The sequence below is a fragment of the Hevea brasiliensis genome, chromosome 6 (assembly GCF_030052815.1).
Source record: "Hevea brasiliensis isolate MT/VB/25A 57/8 chromosome 6, ASM3005281v1, whole genome shotgun sequence".
Classification (NCBI taxonomy): domain Eukaryota; kingdom Viridiplantae; phylum Streptophyta; class Magnoliopsida; order Malpighiales; family Euphorbiaceae; genus Hevea; species Hevea brasiliensis.
Window position 1 is genome coordinate 104,318,466 of NC_079498.1, and position 14,971 is coordinate 104,333,436.

Consider the following 14,971-nt stretch of genomic DNA (forward strand, 5'->3'; position numbering starts at 1 on the left):
ATGATCATGCATTATCTGTTAAAGGAATTGGTAACATCAGATTGAAGATGTTTGATCGCGTTGTCAGAACTATAGAGTGTTGGCATGTTCCAGGACTAAAGAGGAACCTGATTTCTCTTGGGACACTTGACTCTCATGGATTCAGATACCATGCAGAGAATGGAGTTCTCAAAGTGTGCAAGGGCTCTATGGTACTCATGAAGAGCAGTTTGGTTTCAGGATTGTATTTTCTTCAGGGCAGTACAGTTTCAGGGGAAGCTGCAGTAGCATCCGGAAGCAATAATCAGAATCAGACTCAATTGTGGCATATGCGTCTTGGTCATATGAGTGAAAGAGGATTATCTGTGTTAAGCAAGCGGGATTTGTTGGACAGGAAAAAAACAGAATCTGTGGACTTTTGTGAACACTGTGTGTTTGGCAAACAGACCAGGGTAAAGTTCGATAAAAAGGCAGTGTGCAAGACCAGAGGAACAGTGGATTATATCCACTCAGATCTATGGGGTCCTAACAGAATCCCTTCCAAGAGCGGTGCCAGGTACTTCATGACTTTGATTGATGATTACTCTCGGATGGTGTGGGTGTATTTTCTGAAAACAAAAGATGAGGCATTTTTAACCTTTGTAAAGTGGAAGACGATGATTGAGAAGCAGACAGAAAAGAAGGTCAAGCATCTTAGAACTGATAACGGGTTAGAATTTTACAATCGTGAGTTCGATGCATTCTGCAGCAATGAAGGTATAGTGAGACATCGCACTTGTACAAGGACACCACAATAGAATGGTATTGCAGAACGCATGAACAGAACACTTTGTGATAAAGCACGAAGCATGCTCTCACATTCAGGATTGGGAAAGGATTTCTGGGCTGAAGCAATTAATACAGCCTGTTTCTTGGTTAATAGATCTCCATCTACAGCTATTGAGTGCAAAACTCCTTTTGAGATCTAGTCCGGTTCACCTGCTGATTACTCTCAGCTGAGAGTATTTGGTTGCCCTGCTTATGCTCATGTGAGAGATAGTAAGCTTGAGCCGAGAGCAAGAAAATGTATATTTCTAGAGTATGCATCTGGAGTGAAAGGCTACAGGTTGTGGTGCAATGATCCAAAGTCTCCAGAATTAATTATCAGCAGGAATGTGACATTTAATGAGTCTGCTTCATTGGATAGTCAGAGAGAAAAGTCAATAGCAAAATCAGATCATGGTGTTAGAGAACAGGTGGAGCTTAATATTGATACTTCAGCAGTTCAGTCCAGTGATTTAGAGGATAAGGTGCAAGATCTTGATCGACAAGAGGATGCACCTGAGCAATAGTAATAGGAACCATATAGCATTGCAACTGGTAGAGAGAGAAGACAGATTAGACCATCGCAGAGATATGCATATGCAGATCTAGTTGCGTTTGCCTTGTCAGTTGCTAAAACAGTTGATGTGCATGAACCCAGCAATTATAGAGAAGCTATTTCTTGTTTAGATGCAGATCAGTGGGTCGATGCTATGAGTGAAAAAATTGAATCTATTCACAAGAATTAGACTTAGGAGCTTGTAACATTGCCTAAGGGACAAAAAGTAATAGGTTACAAATGGGTGTTCAAGAAAAAGGAAGGCACTTTAGGGGTTGAAACACCTCGATATAAGGCACGGTTGGTAGCAAAAGGCTTTACTCAGAGGGAGGGGATTGACTTTAATGAAGTGTTTTCTCCAGTTGTGAAGCACAATTCTATCAGAGTCTTACTTGCTATGATTGCTCTTCATGATCTAGAGCTTGAGCAACTAGATGTGAAAACAACATTTTTGCATAGTGAGTTGGAGGAGCAAATTTGTACGAGTCAGCCTGAGGAATTTGTCATTCTAGGTATGAAAAATCGTGTTTGCTTGCTTAAGAAATCTTTATATGGTCTGAAACAGTCTCCTAGGCAGTGGTACAAAAGATTTGATTCATTCATGGTTCGTAATGGCTTTAATCGTAGTTCATATGATAGTTGTGTGTATCATAAGAAGTTTTCAGATGATTCTTTTATTTATTTACTGTTATATGTGGATGACATGCTTATTGCTGCTAAAAGCATGTCACAAATTAACATTCTCAAAAAGCAGTTGAGTGATGAGTTTGAGATAAAGGATTTGGGTGCTGCAAAAAAGATATTGGGAATGGAAATTACTAGGGATAGAAGTGTTGGGAAGCTTTTCTTGTCTCAACAGGCCTATGTTGAGAAAGTGCTTAAACGTTTCAACAAGAATAATGCTAAGCCGGTGACTGTTCTGTTTGCTGCCCATTTCAAGTTATCTGCAGACATCTCACCAAAAACAGATGAGGAGATGGAGCACATGTCTAGTGTTCCCTATTCGAGTGCTGTTGGTAGCATCATGTATGCTATGGTATGCGCCCGACCTGACATTTCACATGCAGTTAATGTTGTGAGTAGATACATGGCGTGTCCTAGGAAAGAACATTGGCAAATAGTAAAATGGATTTTGAGGTATTTGAAGGGTAATACAGATGTTGATTTGACATTTGACGGGGCCAAGATGAGTGATTCAGTTGTTGGCTATGTGGATTTAGATTTTGCAGGGGACCTAGACAAGAGGAGATCTTTGACAAGTTATTTATTTACTCTGTCTGGAAGTGCTATCAGTTGGAAGGCAACATTGCAAATTATAGTTGCTTTGTCTACTACAGAGGCTGAATATATGGCCTTAGCAGAGGCAGTAAAAGAAGTTTTATGGTTACAAGGTTTGGTGGGTGATCTTGGGTTGATACAGAATAAGGCAACAATATTTTGTGATAGCCAGAGTGTAATACTTCTCACAAAGAATCAGATATACCATGAGCAAACTAAGCACATTGATGTCAGATATCACTTCATTTGGGATATTGTATCTCAGGGGACTGTAGTTATGCAGAAAGTCTCTACACATGATAATCCAGCAGATATGATGACCAAGAGAGTCCCAGTCAGCAAGTTTAGATATTACCTAGACTTGGTTGGTGTTTGTAGTGCTCAGTAATGCCCTTGCGAGGGCATATGGCAAAACAGATTGTTTTGTGGTTATTTTGTTAATGATAGAGAGTTATGAGAAATTTAGAAAACACACTGGGGTTAAGGTTTGAGAGTTCTGATTGATTGTATCTTACTCTTTTTATCATAGTGGAATTTTTTTTTCTTATCTTGCCCGTAGACATAGATCTTATGGTTGAACCACGTTAAATCCTGTGTTATTCTTCTTTTCTTTTCAATACTGTGTGATTGTATGATTTGTGTATGTGTCTTAGATTTACGTGCTTATTATAAAAGTATATATGGGCATTTCTTCATTTCTTAATTTTATGAGAGATTCAGTTTTCTGTAATTCTATAATGAGCTTCTGATAAGTGTTAGGCATTAGGTGAATAACCATGTTCCAGCATTTTCTCAAAAAGTTTCATGGCAGCTTCAAATTCCATGGTCTTCCAGCAAGATCCATGCACGAAGGAGACATTGGAACCAAATCAAGTCTTCTAGAATTGTTGTTTTCCTTTTTTAGCTTTTTATTTGATAGCCATTTTTCGGCATCAACTTAAAAACACTATATGCGCCATTTACATGTTTATTCCTGCAATGCCTTGCTTCTCCATTGATGTCTTGGGTGGTTCGGGATGGCTTAGGTCTGTTTCTTCATGCATGTAGTCGCTTTACTGAAGGACCTTCAGATCCCAAGCTAGGTAAAGTTATGGCATTTAGGGAAGCACTTAGTTGGTTAAAGGGCCGTTTTTCATGTAATATTGAGTGGGAAATGAATTCCTTGCGTTCAGTACAAGCTTTAAGCAATTTGTCTTACTATGAATCCTATGTAGTTTTTGTAAAAAGATCAGCAAACAACGTTGCTCACCATTTGGCAGTTTAGTTTTTAGCCTGGTCTTCTAGAATTGAATATTGTCCCACCTGGACTCATTGAAATCCTCTGTCTCCTAATTTAAGTAAGTAATGAAATTTTTTCTTTTTTTAAAAAAAATATTATAATATTAAATTTGTTCTTTTTTTTTTTTAATTCATTTCTTTTACGCGTGAGTCGTAAATTCCAGGAGTTGGACTTATTTTGTCTTTAGTGGATAGTTCTGGAGCTTTTCGGAGGTTGACGTGGACTTGTTTCCAAAATAATTTTGATTATAAATACTAAAAAAATTTGATAATGTGAAATGGTTTAATATTTGAAGCTGAAGCAAGGACGATAAGGATGGTTTTCTGCCAAGGGTAATGGAGTCTTATTTCTTAGTGGGAATGGATGTGTTTTCTTCAACGACTGTAACCACTTTCAATTCGTCCACACTAGCCGAATGGACTTTCTTGGCCTTTATAAAAAATTTCAAACATTAATTAGTTGCATGGATTACCTTAATAATAACAATAATAAACAAAGTAATGCCTACTCTATCATTATTGAGGCTACCTCTGCAGCGTCTCCATTGTATTTACAAAAAAATAAAAAACAAAAGTGACCTAGTGATGATATTTCTCTTCGTTAACCAGTCCAGTTGCTTCCAAAGGTAGAGAGCAAGAACATTGAAATGACGTCACTGTCCTTGAAATGGAAACACCCCGCGTAAGCCAAGTAAACCGACGACGTTAGGCCTTTAGCTGTCATGCAACTGGGTTCCACGCGATCATTCTTCTTCCATCAGCTCCTCTGCTACTACCAACCCAAGTGAAAATGAAAAAAATTTGATTCATACGTTCTACGTTCTCCCTTTGAATAATTAGCAGGGTAAAAATATCTCGCCAGAAGCTTTTCCGGCGATGTCGTCACCAGCTCCGGGAACCTCTCCCGCTGTTCCCAACTCGCCTCCCGTTGTTTCTGCCTCACCTCCAGCCACGAACTCCACCTCGTCTCCGCCGCCACCATCTCAGACCAACTCGACTGCTTCGCCTCCGCCACCCGAGACAAACTCCAACTCTTCGACTACTTCTTTTCAGCCTCCACCATCCTCGGATTCTACGAATGGCTCGACGCCTTCAGGTTCACTGCCACCGAAGCCTAAGGGGCTGCCTCCGGGGGCTCTGGCGGGGCTAATAGTGGGAATAGCGTTGGGAGCAATCATTGTGCTGATTGGTTTGGGCATTTTCTTCATTTGTTACCGGAGAAAGAACAGAAAGGAGGCACTGAGTTCTAAAGGTATAACTTATTAGCTTCCAAGCATACACTACATGAACTCTCCTATTAATTTTTTTTTGTGTGTAAATTTCATTTATTCCATGTTACTTATTAATCTATTCTCTTTCAACTTTGGTTTATAGCGTTTTGTATAGTAGCTTTTTTCGGGTATATGTCTGAACATTTGAATTTGTCCGTTTCTGCAACTTTTCCTATTACAATTTATTTTGTTGTATTGGGGTTTAGCGCCAGAGATTTGTGAACTGGCTACGCCTACTGATCTTCTGCGGATGCTTTTTGGGTCTGAAATTGGGTACGAGCTTTAATAGTGACTTATGCTGCGTACTTCATGTGGGTACATGGTGATCTTTTGTGAGTTTGAGCTAAAGAGGTCGGTGATTATGAGCCTCTCTTAGAGAGAAGTGAAATGTAGAATAATAAATGCCTCCATGACACACTCGAAGCTCCTTTGTAATCATGCTTTATAATTCCATGATTGGATTGCTATTGAAAGATTTATGTCAAGTTGTCTTTCCCCTTTTGAAATTCAGTTGTTCAGATGATTGATCCTACTTGATTGCTTATCTTATCACTTAAATTTTATGAAGCTGCTGCTTTTTTTATTTCTTTGTGTTAGCATAATTACAGCAATTAGCATGATTATAGGAGATTTGTGTAGTATAATTATACTAATTGCTGTAATTATGCTACACAAATCTCCTATAATCATGCTAATTGCTGTAATTATGCTAACAGTTTGACTGATCTTTACCTGTTATTGATTTTTCATCCGTTCCTTTTTTTTTTTGGCCATTTTTCTTCTAGGTGACCATAATACCGGCCCACTTCAGCATTGGCAACAGAACTACACTCCACCTACAGACAATAATGCAGCGTTATTGCCAAACCCTGCCCCTGTCCCAGTAATCTCATCAAAGCCCTACCAGTCACCAGTGCTTGGTCCTGTTTACCATGAACCTCCTTCGACAAGTAGTAGTTTGGGCTCTGAAAAACCATTTGCATCACCATCACCATCCCCTGGCATTCTTGGTTTTCCACTGTGTACGTTTTCTTATGAAGAACTTGCAGTGGCAACTAATGGTTTCTCCAATACTAACCTTGTTGGTCAGGGTGGTTTTGGTTATGTCCATAAGGGAGTCCTCCATGATGGTAAAGTGGTTGCAATTAAGCGGCTTAAACCCGGAAGTGGACAGGGGGAGCGTGAATTTCAGGCGGAGATTGAAATCATTAGTCGTGTCCATCACAGGCATCTTGTTTCATTGATTGGATATTGCATTACTGGAACCCAGAGGATTCTTGTATATGAATTTGTTCCAAACAACACCTTGGAATTCCATCTACATGGTGAGTGCTTTTTGTTTTCACATCTCCTTCTCATTATTTCATGGTGAGTCCAGAGGTATCAATAGGGGGACAGGTTTATCATCAAATGAATGATTGCTTGAGTAAACATCTGATTATAAAATGTGCTCCATTTTTAGTAACTTAGTATGTAGACATATGTTAGGGAAGCATTAATTTGGCCTGCCATACTTTAGACAGAGAGGAGGATGAAGGGAGGGAGGGAAGGAGAGGAGAGGAGAGAGCGAGTAGCAAAGGCTGGAGTCACCTCTTGGGTTAAATGGCTTTAGTAGGAGAAGCTAGGGGTCTGCTTACGTAGGTCATCATTGCAAGAAGGTTAAAGCATATGGTATAAGAGAATGAAAGGTTCCACAACTTGTATTGCAAATATATAGCTATCTGTGCAGTGTGCGGTTGTAGATATGATATTATTGTCTTACCAAATATGGATGACCTCACAGGAAAGGAGAGACCAACTATGCACTGGTCAACTAGAATGAAAATTGCTGTAGGCTCAGCCAAAGGATTGGCTTACCTGCATGAAGACTGTGAGTATTCTTAGGATGCTTTTTCTGGTGACTAAGCCTGACTCAGTTATTGGGTTTAAGTTATTAATCTCTAAGCATCACTCACCTTTCATGGTATATATATCTTCAGGTCAGCCCAAGATCATACACCGAGATATCAAGGCAGCCAATATTCTTCTTGATGATAGCTTTGAAGCAAAGGTATAAAGCAAACAGAAAATTTTCTTTGTATGATTTTTTATAATCTGTCAGTCTTTCAGTATATTTTGGTTTCTCTTCAATATCCACAAATGCTTTGAAGTTGGATCTCATATATTATTGAAGACGATCTAATTTGTCTCCATCTCGTCTCTTCTTGACAAGAAGTCATGTGTTGTCCCATATATCCTTTATATGAAAATGTATGAGGATGTGTTTTTTCATCCTTAATGATGGAGTCATTGAGTTGAAAAAAGAAGTCATGATTCTGAAACCACAATTTGAGTTCTTAACATTTATCCTTGGAAATATTGTGAAAAATGTAGACTCATTTCAGGTTGCTATCTCAAACTATATTGTTTAACTTTATTCAGTTTGGTTCTCCTTGATATTAAATTATACAATGCAATAAATCAATATGTATCTTTTTTGTTAAGGTTGCTGATTTTGGACTGGCCAAGTATTCTTTGGATACTGATACTCATGTCTCCACTCGAGTGATGGGAACTTTCGGGTATTTTACATCTTGCTGATAACTAATTTTCTGTTATCATGGAAAAATTTTGAACCATTTCTTCTCTTTCAACTTCTCCAACTGCAGTTATATGGCTCCAGAGTATGCCTCTTCTGGTAAGCTCACTGAGAAGTCAGATGTCTTTTCCTTTGGTGTTGTGCTTCTTGAGTTGATCACAGGGCGCCGGCCAGTTGATAAGACTCAATCCTTCCTTGGTGATAGTATAGTTGATTGGGTATGTAGTATGTAGTCATTCCATAACACTGGTCTCTAACAGTACAGTATAATTCAGTATGCTCTAACATTGCCATTGCATCCTTAAGTAAGCATGTGGTTGTGGATAATTTTACAATGTTAAGGCGACAAATCAACTTTTTTAACTAATAAAATTTTCGATAGCTGTGTCGAATTCATGTGTTTTGATGATTCTACCTGCAAATGTGCTGATACTAATATGCTAGGCAAATATGGCATCTCTTGGTAATGATGGTCTATAATAGTAAGGGGTGGTAGCTAATTGCAAACAATAAGGATATTTGCAGGATAGATTATGTATTTTCGGGCTCTCCTTGCTTTTGGTATTTATATAATCATTTTTGTTTAGTTGCATAAAGAAGCATTCTAAAGCTAAACTATCAGGTCCAGAATGTGAATAATAATGATGATGGTCGTAAAAATCAAAGCTTGATTACCATGGAAAAATAATAATTATTTTTATGCATATTCAGGCAAGGCCTTTGCTCAAACAAGCTTTGGAAGAAGGCGTCTACGATGCTCTTGCTGATCCAAAATTACAGGGGGACTATGATTCCAATGAAATGACTCGAATGATTTCATTTGCTGCAGCCTGTATACGTCATTCAGCACGTCTTCGACCACGAATGAGCCAGGTGATCCCATAGGTGTTAAATATCCTGTTTTAGGTCTTGATTAGGTCCCTTTGCTTTATTACTAGAGTTCAGATTGAATGGTTCTGGTCTTTTCCTCAAGTATGATTCCCATCTGAAAACTAGTTATGTCCTGGATGAGAACTATTAGTTGCTTTTCCTTCAAAGGCTTTGTTTGTCAAAGCATTTCAGGACCATTTCTATACGTGATCCCAATCACCATTCTTATAATCAAATTGACTCATTGCAACTCCACTTTCACTAGTATAAGAGTTGATTATTAAAACTGTATGCTGGCACATAACCATTTCTAGGGGTGAGCATTCGGTTCGAACCGAACCGAACCGAATTAAATTATAAAAATCGAATTATGTATTTTAGAAACCGAACCAAACCGAAATAGGTGAAAAATCGAATCGAACCGAACTGCTCTATTTTGGGTCGGTTCGGTTTAAACCGATCGGTTTTGATTTTTAATTGATTTTTAATTTAGACTTGATTTTCAAATTATTTGATCTAATTTTGACTTTGGTTTGAACCTAATAACCATTAATCAATGAAATTAAACAATTAATATATATAAAATTAAATATAATTCATAAATTTCTCATAAAAATAAATCAATTCAAAAATTGATTCGGTTCGATTTGGTTCGATTTGAATATATAAATTACTATTCGGTTCGGTTCGGTTTAACCGATTTTTTTTTCTCTTCAAAACCGAACCGATTGAACCGAATTGACTCGGTTCGGTTCGATTTATCGGTTTGAACCGAAATCTACTCACCCCTAACCATTTCTACCATTTCTGCATAATTCAGATAGTTCGAGCACTGGAAGGAAATGTGTCTCTAGATGATTTAAGTGATGGAATCACAACTGGGCACAGCATGGTGTATGGCTCTTATGGAGGTTCAGACTATAGTTCTACCCAATACAAGGAAGACTTGAAGAAATTCAGGAAGATGGCACTAGAAAGCCAAGAACATAGTAGCAGTGAGTACAGTGGAATCACCAGTGAGTATGGTCTACAACCATTTAGCAGTAGCACTGAAGGCCAAGGTACACAAGAGATGGAATCAATTAGGAAGGAGACAACCACCAAAAATTCCCATGAAAGTTCTTGACAGTTTATTACATTGTTCTCAGTTCATCAATTTCAGGTAGATATATCTGCACAGTAATCAATATTGGATTCACTATTTGGTGGCTGGTCGATTAAGTGTCCAGAAATTCAGCTTGGCAGAGACTTGGCTGTGCTGAATGTAGTAAAATGGAGCTGGGATGCATGAGATGGGGTCTATTTTGTATTTAATTAGGCCAATTTTTCTAGATGAGACAATCTTATCACATTTATCCTGTTTTGACCCTCTCATTGTTTATGTATTCCCAAGAATATATAGAGTTGGATTAGATACCATCGACATGATAAATTGAACCAGATTTCCAACTTCCACGCTTGTGTCCTTTCGTTAGTTTCGACTGGAAAAACAAGATCACCAACAGAAAGGGGTCACCACGGCAAATTTCGGCCACGGTCCAATATTATCGGGAAAAAGGAGCTTACAGGTAAGTACCTCTGAGGCCAAGTTCAATTGAAGTTGGTAAATTTTCATTCCTAAATTATATATATATATATATATATATATATATATATATATATATATATATATATATATCTCATTTTCCTCTAATTGATCAGTTGATGTTTGCTAGAGCAGAGAAATGAGCCACCCATTTCGATTGCTTGTGCTTTGAATTGAAAAAAAAAATGTTTATACTTCGGATAATGCCCATGATCTCTCTTTGCTGATCTGCTTTGATAGGCTAGCTGGCTAGGAGTATTAAAGTAGTAAAAAAATTATCAAGTGACGAGCAAATCGGACTCTATCTGCAGCACGCCAAACCCAAAATAGGATTTCGTAGTGTTTTCAATTTGGTTTCTGTTTGTGCAAGCAGACAACGCGTGCAAGCGGACGCAATTCCACTTTCTCTATTAGTCGAGGATTTCAATTTGGTTGATTTGGAAAGTTTAAGTCGGTTTCAATTCGAGTAACGTGAGAACCAATTTGTCATATTTTGGGTTGATACATAAAATCCCAGACTGACACTCTTACCCATATGCGAGGCCATAAATAAGTGTACTGAAAGCGAAAGACGTGAGATGAGGATTAGGGACAAGGACATACATTTCAGAATCCTTAATTGGGCTTTCTGAGTTTGCATATACTTTAATTTCTCCTGATCAACTTCGGCTCAGGGTTTGGATGCCCAGTATGCATTACTCCAACGATATAATTCTACAATAATTAGAAAAGAATGATACGCCACATGGAGAATTTACACAGATGGGAAGAGCTAATCATATTGGATTCTTATGCAATGCAACATTTTTGCATTCCAGTTATTAACAAAAATGATAGAAAACAAGTATGCAGAGAACTAGCATTTTCGGAATAGGTATATTCAACCGTTGAATAAGGAGCCAAGCTGCTTAAACTTCAGAGTCGCAGCTGGTGAGGATGCATGAACTCCCAATATGAAGGTAGAGGCTATTGGCCACTGCAGAATCACTAACCCAGCTGACCCAGCTGGTATCAACACGTATAATGTCAGTGTTCCTCTGATCTTTGGTTGCTGCAGAACACTTGCTGTTTACACTGCAGTTTCTTCCTACACTCGTAAATGATCTCGCTGAAGGTTATATTCATTTCAGAAATGTGCATATCAAGACATGAACAAGTATGAGAAGAAAGAATAAGAGGTGACGACGCACAATTCAAAAGCAGATAAGAAACTATCACGAGTCACAACATACTACCTACTAGCAAAACTTTTGCAACTCCATAGAAACCACAAAGCATCATCTGGTATATATGACAATTACAGAACAAAGATGATAGAGACTCTCTTATATGGCTGCTGAGACTGTGTAGCCTAAGCCTAACAAGTTATTGATCAGAAGAGTAGCCAACTTTTTAATCTAGGCAGGAAAGAAGAATACTGTTGTAACCTCCAAACTGTTGCCTAAACTCAAACATAAGAGACTAAACAAATGGCCAGGACAAATCATCTGATGTCCCCTTCAGGAATATTTATCATTGTCAAGAACAGATGTTTAAACATAGTCATCTTTTAATGTGAACCCACTCATAAATAAACTGTTTCTATCACAATGGGGAAAAAGAGTTGAGCTGATCTAATTAAAGCTTGAGCTAAGCCAGTCAAAGCTAAATAAGGTTGTTAAAACTTTGTTTTCAAAAATGCTTAAGCCTCCTATCTTAAGCTCAAATGTACTCAATCCAACTTCTAGCTCTTAGCGTCCGACTCTTGTACTGATGAGATCAGCTAATAACTGGTAGTTTGCACCCTTAATTAGTCAACCACACAGGAGAAATGCAAGCATGTTTACACCAAAGATAAGGCAGGGTTAAATACTCCACCAAGTAGCCTATAATTTTGGGCCTACACACCCAAATCTTCAAAGCGTATTTGCACAGTTTAACCATATACAAAATGGTCTGTCTTGATTGAGTTGGTGATACAACAACCAGTGACATTGAAACATTGTGCTTATTGTCTTGCCAAAGAATATATTAATCTCATGTTCTGCACAAGTTTTTCCTCCCGGGTTTGGACATGTGGATAGAGAATTATCCACATACAGAACTCATAACTAGACGATGAACATAGTAATAACATGGTCCAAATTGATTGTATATGCTACTTCATGTCTCCAAAACATATTAAAATTACCAGTCAAAGGCAGAGAGCAAAGAAGGTGATTGTAGTTTTGATTAGGGCCAGTAAGTTGATCCTTCACTATTTATGTAAAGGAGTTGCTTTACTAAAACCCTCTGGTAGCCTGTGCATGCTTACCTGAAAAGTACAAGAAAGCCATCGTGTTAGACATAACAACCAGGAAAAGTTGAGCTCCCAATCTTGCTAACTTCAGAATATGTATTGGTTTATTTATACGTACACACACACACACACACACACACACACACACACACACACACACACACACACACATATATATATATATATAGAGAGAGAGAGAGAGAGAGAGAGAGAGAGAGAGAGAGAGAGAGAGAGAGTTTACCCGGATGTGTTGCACACTTCTGCAATAGGCAACTCTTCAGAAGAAGATTAATATGCAAGGTAAGTGCATCCCAATATGGCTGTGGTTCTGTTAATTGCCCCACAATTCATATTTTCCACAAAGCAAGATAGTCATATTGAGAAGCCCCTTTCCCACACCATGCCCTCCAAAAGTCATGCTTCCAATAACTCAAAAACTGTCTCAAGTCAATTCCCTCAGGAGAGAATCCTCATGCCCAAATAAAATGTCTCACCTTGCAAGCTCTTGTTGCCGGTTCTTTCCAAAATTGCCAGAATCAGTATTACAAAGATCTTAAGCATTTCCTGAACTAGTTTAAATATAACCTATCCTAATGATTAAACAATAACCAAGAAATTTTTGTGAAATGAAGTTTGGCATATATTAGTTTGACTTTGCATTCCAAATACAATATATTTTCCCCACAAATGCTCAGGATTTCATCATTACTTAGTTTCATTTTTCACATAATTTATATGATTTAAATCTTAATTAGATAGACTAAGCAAGGAATCTGGCAATCTTGTATAAAGGACACATGCCATCAACATTTTAAATCCTCAGATTTGGCGCATTAATGGGGAAAGTATAACAATTTTGAAACACCCAAATCAATTAAAAAGTGTTCAATATCAATTTTGAACTTAAACATCCATCACAAGAAATGATAAAAGGGTGCCCATAACTAAATTCCACTAAAAGAAATGAAGAAACGCAAAGTCACCTCATAAAACAAGAAACGAAATTCAGACCCCAAAACCAGTAAAGAGACTATTACAATTCATTTTATACAATAAGAAAAAGCGTCGTCTGCACTAATAAAAGAATACACTGCATAAAATAAAAAAATAAAAAAAAAAAAAACCTCTAGAATTACCTCACTCATGAGAACTATAACCGTTAACACCCATTTCCACTATAGCTAACCTCTCCTTAGCCACATTCTCCCCTTCTCTAATCTCATCCTCATCAGAATCCAAAGTGAAGTGTCCGTTGTTCTCCATCTGCTGCATCTCTGTCCTAAGAGGCTTGTACTGCATAAAATTTCTATCATCCCCATTCTTTCTAGCCATAATGGAGTACACACTCGTCACCAAAACCACAAGCAAAGCAAGATGGCAATTGAACTGAAGTGTAGCGATCCCTCTGGCCCTATGATACTCGGAGTGCCCTTTACATTTTATAGTGTAATCCCCTCTGCTCTTTTCATGCAAAGAGCAACCATGAACGATCATATTACTGTAAAAAGAAATACCCATTTGCACAAACCACATGCCTTGCAAAATCAACCCAACCCCACGGACCATTCTTGCATAATTATTCGATTTCGAGGAAGACTTTAACTCCAGAATCGTAGAAACCACACAAATCGTGATTGGAACGAGCAATAGATCAAAATACCTGTTCTCAATCCCACTTGTGTCCTTCCTTTGCAGATAATACAACAAGAACTCTTCCACAAACGCGAACAGAAGGATCAAATCAAGAAGCGGCGAAGGGAAACGAACAGAAGTTGAAAAATTCGATACCAGACCTAAAATTGAGTACAGGGAAAAGAGTGCGGCAACAGCAAGAACTTGCAACTGAAGGGCGGAGCCAATTCCATCTTGTGAATTGGCGGCATTGAAAAGTGAGATTAGAGAATCAATAATGAATAGAAAAGAGAAGACAGTGATGGCTATGTAAATAAACGAAGAAGATTGATATTTCGGGTCTGTGTTCTTTTGGGTCGTAGATTTTGATATTCGATCAATCCCAGAAGACGAAATTGAATTTGGGTTTGAGTCTAGGCTCAAATCTGCAAAGGAGGTGAGAGATTCCCATGCACCAATCAGGAAGAAACCAGCACCCGCCATAATAAGAGATAAAAGCCCCATTCTTGAAGAATTTTTTTTGTGTCGTATGTCTTCCTGTGAGATTAATTTCAGAAAGAACTTCACTTTGAGAAATGAATTCAATGGTTAGTCATCGCTTTGAAAGGTCAGAATCGGTGTGTTCAGAGTTCTTTTGGCCAGGTTTGATTTGGTTGCATTTGCTTTTGACTTTTGTTTTGTCTGTAGGTAGGCGACGACTGCCCGTGGTTACTATCCGACCCGATTTTCGATTTGGGGATGGATTTGTCACTGGGAATGGCCCAACTCAGTATAGAAAGGAAAGCCCAAATTATAAAATTTTTTAAGTTTATGATTTCTCAATGTAATAAAATTTATCTTTATTCCCTAAAAAAAAAAATTC

General features: G+C 38.0%; 2 protein-coding genes across 9 annotated transcripts; one reads left to right on the forward strand and one right to left on the reverse strand.

The window, feature by feature from the left end:
* The first annotated feature begins 4,417 nt into the window (after positions 1 to 4,417).
* Positions 4,418 to 10,067, forward strand: LOC110644338 (proline-rich receptor-like protein kinase PERK15). Of its 2 annotated transcripts, XM_021797045.2 has the most exons (9): positions 4,418 to 5,147; positions 5,952 to 6,018; positions 6,103 to 6,491; positions 6,950 to 7,036; positions 7,146 to 7,216; positions 7,651 to 7,727; positions 7,815 to 7,962; positions 8,456 to 8,617; positions 9,435 to 10,067. In XM_021797045.2, exons 1-9 carry the CDS (start codon positions 4,772 to 4,774, stop codon positions 9,738 to 9,740), a joined length of 1,683 nt encoding a protein of 560 aa, XP_021652737.2. In that variant the 5' UTR covers positions 4,418 to 4,771; the 3' UTR covers positions 9,741 to 10,067. The 2 variants fall into 2 exon arrangements, with proteins under 2 accessions (XP_021652737.2, XP_021652736.2); XM_021797044.2 differs by having other exon boundaries at positions 5,952 to 6,491.
* An 893-nt stretch (positions 10,068 to 10,960) lies between these two features.
* On the reverse strand, positions 10,961 to 14,773 carry LOC110644339 (uncharacterized). 7 transcript variants are annotated; one of them, XR_002492801.2, is made up of 3 exons: positions 13,614 to 14,773; positions 12,370 to 12,492; positions 10,961 to 11,307 (listed from the first exon to the last, which is right to left on the reverse strand). XR_002492801.2 is itself a non-coding variant. In XM_021797050.2 (2 exons), exon 1 carries the CDS (start codon positions 14,611 to 14,613, stop codon positions 13,615 to 13,617), a length of 999 nt encoding a protein of 332 aa, XP_021652742.2. In that variant the 5' UTR covers positions 14,614 to 14,773; the 3' UTR covers positions 10,961 to 11,286; position 13,614. The 7 variants fall into 7 exon arrangements, 3 of the variants coding, with proteins under 3 accessions (XP_021652742.2, XP_021652740.2, XP_021652739.2); XR_009149554.1 differs by adding an exon at positions 12,719 to 12,994 and having other exon boundaries at positions 10,961 to 12,492; XR_009149555.1 differs by having other exon boundaries at positions 10,961 to 11,286; positions 12,719 to 14,773.
* Positions 14,774 to 14,971: the final 198 nt, after the last annotated feature.

What these genes read in the sequence shown, in the direction of transcription:
- LOC110644338 (XM_021797044.2), top strand. Translation starts at nt 4,772, where the DNA reads ATGTCGTCACCAGCTCCGGGAACCTCTCCCGCTGTTCCCAACTCGCCT. An exon ending in GGAGGCACTGAGTTCTAAAG is followed by an intron (nt 5,148 to 5,951) that starts GTATAACTTATT and finishes TTTTTCTTCTAG; the next exon opens with GTGACCATAATACCGGCCCA. An exon ending in TTCGACCACGAATGAGCCAG is followed by an intron (nt 8,618 to 9,434) that starts GTGATCCCATAG and finishes TGCATAATTCAG; the next exon opens with ATAGTTCGAGCACTGGAAGG.
- LOC110644339 (XM_021797050.2), bottom strand. Translation starts at nt 14,613, where the DNA reads ATGGGGCTTTTATCTCTTATTATGGCGGGTGCTGGTTTCTTCCTGATT.